Source organism: Sarcophilus harrisii, chromosome 3 (genome assembly GCF_902635505.1).
Source record: "Sarcophilus harrisii chromosome 3, mSarHar1.11, whole genome shotgun sequence".
Lineage (NCBI taxonomy): Eukaryota > Metazoa > Chordata > Mammalia > Dasyuromorphia > Dasyuridae > Sarcophilus > Sarcophilus harrisii.
Window position 1 is genome coordinate 533,598,679 of NC_045428.1, and position 4,608 is coordinate 533,603,286.

The 4,608-nt window shown below is 37.7% G+C and overlaps 1 protein-coding gene across 1 annotated transcript; it reads left to right on the plus strand.

Moving 5' to 3' along the window:
• The first annotated feature begins 746 nt into the window (after positions 1–746).
• LOC116422113 (olfactory receptor 52E4-like) lies at positions 747–1,685 on the plus strand. The gene has a single exon (XM_031957266.1). It carries the CDS (start codon positions 747–749, stop codon positions 1,683–1,685), a length of 939 nt encoding a protein of 312 aa, XP_031813126.1.
• The last annotated feature ends 2,923 nt before the right edge of the window (positions 1,686–4,608 follow it).

Below are 4,608 nucleotides of genomic sequence, written 5' to 3' on the forward strand. Positions count from 1 at the left end.
ATCTTCTGAGATAAAGAGCTTCTGATTCCTGAATTTAGATAAGTGAAAGCTTGATGACCATAGGTTGAGAGTACAGTAGATAGAGGTTCCCTTCAAGTACAGATTAAAATAGAAGATGCTCAAGCTCTGAACTTTTATGATCTTCATCTTATCCCACATTAGGGAAGGCTTGTATTGTATAAAAACAGAAAGGACCATTCACTGAGTTGGGAAAGATATCAAAGGAAGTCACAATCATCACACCTGTTTCAATAGGAGTAGCTGTTATACACCCCAGATTTTCTTTAAGTAGTTGAATGGACACGTCATCAATGCTTGGCAAACACTGAGCATCCATTACACCAACATTTCTTTACCTGAGCTTTTAAAGAGTTAAAAAATCCGATTGATATAATGATATAATGTAATTATCTTCCTTTTGACAATCCTATGTGTTTTACTATATGTGTTAAAAAAAGATTATTCTGAAAATTGGTCTCACCAGACTGCCCAAAAAATTCATGATACAAAAAACCATGATGATTCTTCCATTAAACCAGGGACCAAAATTTCCTCTGTGACCCTGAGACTTCCCCCAGTCTTCTGGCTCCCTCTAGAAGTATTCTTTTGAAATAGATGACTTGGGATTTCACTTATCTCCAAATGGAACTGATTAGGTGCAGAGTGGATCATACCTTCCCTTTTCTTCATGTCAAGATTGTGAAAAATTGTGGTGCATCAGTCATCTGCCATGACCCTTGGTCAGGATGTCATCTTCCAATGAAACGAATTCTGTTCCTGCATTTTTCCTACTGCTGGGGATCCCAGGGCTAGAAGTTTACCACATTTGGATTGCTTTCCCTTTTTTTATCGTGTATCTGACTGCAGTTATGGGCAACATCACCATTATGCTTGTGATCAAGACAGAACAGAGCCTTCACCAGCCAATGTTTTATTTCTTGGCCCTTCTATCTTTTATTGATCTAGGACTATCCACATCTACTATCCCTAAAATGCTGGGCATCTTCTGGTTCAACCTCAGGGAAATCAGCTTTGAAGGATGTCTCATCCAAATGTTTTTCATTCACACCTACACTGGAATGGAATCAGTGGTATTGTTAGCCATGGCTATTGATCGTTTTGTGGCTATCTGTTACCCACTGAGATATACCATGATCCTCACTAACAAGGTGGTGGCCATCATGGCTTCAGTGGTGGTTTGCTGGACACTTCTACTTGCCTTTCCTTTCTGTCCCCTCCTTAAGAGGTTGCCATTCTGTGGACATTATATCATCCCACATAGCTACTGTGAGCATATGGGCATTGCTCGCCTGGCTTGTGCTAGCATCAGGGTAAACATGATTTATGGCTTATTCACTATTGCTACCCTCATCTTTGACTTGATCCTCATTGTCCTTTCCTATGTCCAGATACTCCGAGCTGTCTTTCGCCTCCCCTCCCGGGATGCCCGATTGAAGGCCCTAAGTACCTGTGGCTCCCATATCTGTGTCATCCTAACCTTCTATACACCTGCATTTTTCTCCTTCATGACCCATCGGTTTGGTCATAATATTCCCCGCTACATCCACATCCTCCTGGCCAATCTCTATGTGGTCATCCCACCAGCCCTTAATCCTGTCATTTATGGAGTCAGGACTAAACCGATCCGGGAGCGGGTGCTACGGGTATTTGTTCAGAAAGAATAACCAACAAATTCTCAGAATGAGGGAGATGTGGAATCATTCCTCAGAGTGATAGCAGCTCACTGTGTAAAACATGTTTATTCAAAAATATAATACTTCAAAAACTCAGCATGAAAAGACATATTAAGTGAGTTGTGCCTTTCTTACTATACTCCTCTAAATTATCCCAGTGATTCATTTTCTGTACCTTTCTCTTCTGTGTCTTCCTATTTATGCCCATTTTGTTTGATACTTCCATTGTATAAGAAAAATTCCTCATTTTGACTATTAATGAAGAGTGTCACTAATTCTCTCAATCGGTCCAGCGATAATCGGCTTCCTTTCTTATGGTTAAATTTCTGGTTTGAGGCAAAAATATTTTTCTGGTATTATACAAAATAAGAAGTACATAGCGTGGAGAATAACACATCTCTGGCATAGATAAAAATTACCCTAATTATTGTTATCACCACTTTAAGCATTTAGGGAGTGAAAGAGTTTCAAAAATATAACTGTAGACAAAGTTCCTCCTCTTCCCCTCTTCAGCAAAAAAAGTAATAGTATATACTCTTAGTCTAATTGTCACAAATGCACCAAATTGGACAGGTAATATATTTCACACAATGATTTTGTAGCAAGATCTGGTTTAAGAAACCTGTCTCAGAGTCACCTGAAGTCTGGTTGTAAGTTCAGTCAGAACTCTCTATTATGTCTAGAACACAGATATTTTCTTGGTGCCATCTTTATAGATGTGAGAAGACTGTATTCTCTTCCTACTTTTGCCCTTCAAATTATTGCACTTTAAACTTAATACATTTTAGTAAGCACTTCTGAACATGAATGATTGTTATTTTCATTTTTCCTTTTTATTATTATTAGGACTATTTTAAGTATTAGACACTGATTTCTGGCAAGGCCTCAGGTTCAACTCCAGTTCCAGGATTAGAATCACCCTAAAATCTCATTATTCTCTATTATATCCAGGACCACATTAAAACTCATCAGTTTTGCATTTAAGGTTCTAAACCCCAGTTTTTTAAACTGTGGGCTGAAACTCCATATAAAGTCTCCTAACTAAATATGATTTATTATCAGTAAATTTTTGACTTGTATACCTATTTTATACCTATACGTTCAGGATTGCATAAAGTTTCTTGGGCAAATAGGAATCATGAGTACAAAAAGTTGAAGAAACTGGTCTAAACCACCATAATCCTTCATAATTTTGACTTTTTTCATATTTTTCACTCAGCTCCTATCAATAATCTCTATATTCTTGAACTGCTGTTCACACATGGCAATCTATTTCTTGCCAATGTAAAGTTACCCATACATATAACCTGTAAATATAAGGCTATTAAATAAATTTTAAAAAAACCTCCCTGACCATAGATTGAAATCTAGTGTAGACATCAGATATTCCTTGAAGTTCTTAACAGATCGATTATTGTTTCTGTATACACACCACACTGAGTTCTATTCCTGACAAGCTTATATGGATGTCAATAATTAGTCAAAAGAGAAACAAGTAAGATAGTGGGGGGTGATTCAATAAAGCTGATTCTTAGCACTTCAAATACATGGTAGGTGAATCCTCCCTCTTCCATGTAGGTTAAGGGGAACACACCAGACCTTTCCTAGCATCTGGTACTTTCCAAGAATGAACCTACAATAATTCCATGATTCCTGGTAGGACTAGACCTCTCACCCATAAAAATACACCCCTACTGTCTTCATTGAAGAGTTCAAAAGAAGAAAAAAGCCTTCTGTCTCTCATAGCATCTCTTTTCATTCCTAGTGAGCAAATTATTTTCAATGACAAATTATCTCTATTGCTTCATATGTCTATGTAATTATTGCCAAGTGGTGATTGTAGCAATATGGAAGGTAAGGGGTTAAGGTGAATGACAAGAAAAATTCAGATCCCTGAGGTTATGGTCATGGAAATGGAAAGAGTGATACTTTCAACAGCTACAGAAGCTCTTCTCCTTTGTGGATAAGAGGGAATTACAGTGCCTCTGTGGCAAAATTTTATTTTAAGAAGTCTCATAGCTGTGTTAGACTTCAAGTCTAACCACTCCCTGGAGAGTTTACCATATGGTGACCCAACCATTGGGGTTGGCAAGGGTAGAATAAGCTCTGCTTCTTTAGGTGAGGGAGGACAAGATGAGCTCAGACAAATGTTGAGTGGGACTATAATGCTCAGTCTTTGAGAGAGGATCTGGGACCTCACCGGAAGTCAGTGAGTTTGCTCCAAGGGAAAGGGTATGGAATAGTGGAGAGTCCATATAGAAGTAAGATAATGATTAATAATATTACTTTTGCATCTATGTTGCTCACACTTACTATATGTGTGATCTAAGTTCAGTGTCTTCATCTGTAAAATGGTAATGATAATACCTTTAACATCTGAAACAACAGGTTTGTTGGGAGCACTTTCAATGGTGAACTGGAATCAATTCTTCTGTTGACAAACTCTTAAGTTAAACATTTGGAGTATAGTGAAATTAGTTCAAGACAAGCTAAGAGCCCTATCAGGGCAAATTAGATCTATTCAGGCAGAAAATTACAAGCACCCAATAGTAATAATAAAGAATAACGTGACCCAGATCAGAGCACAGAAATAATTTAGAGAGTTTTGGTTCTAGATAACTCGGTTCAACAAACTAAATCCTGTGCATTCTAAGTCTAAGCTCCTTTCTCTAGCTATATTGCCCAAGTCTCTTTTGTTTCAATTTTCAATTTACTTTTGCTTTATGCTTAGTTCTAGGCTTAGATGCTCTACCCGAGACTCCTGAGAAAGATGTCTCTTTCCTGTATCACTATTACTATGTAATTTACTTTATCTCCTCCCTTCCCCCTTGCATTTTGCTTGCTCTTTTCTGGCTTCCACTCATTAATGACTGGGGAATTTCATTGACATTTGTTTCACCCAAAGAAGTCAAAG

Excerpts from the sequence above, each read along its gene's own strand:
- LOC116422113 (XM_031957266.1), top strand. The coding sequence starts at position 747 with ATGTCATCTTCCAATGAAACGAATTCTGTTCCTGCATTTTTCCTACTG.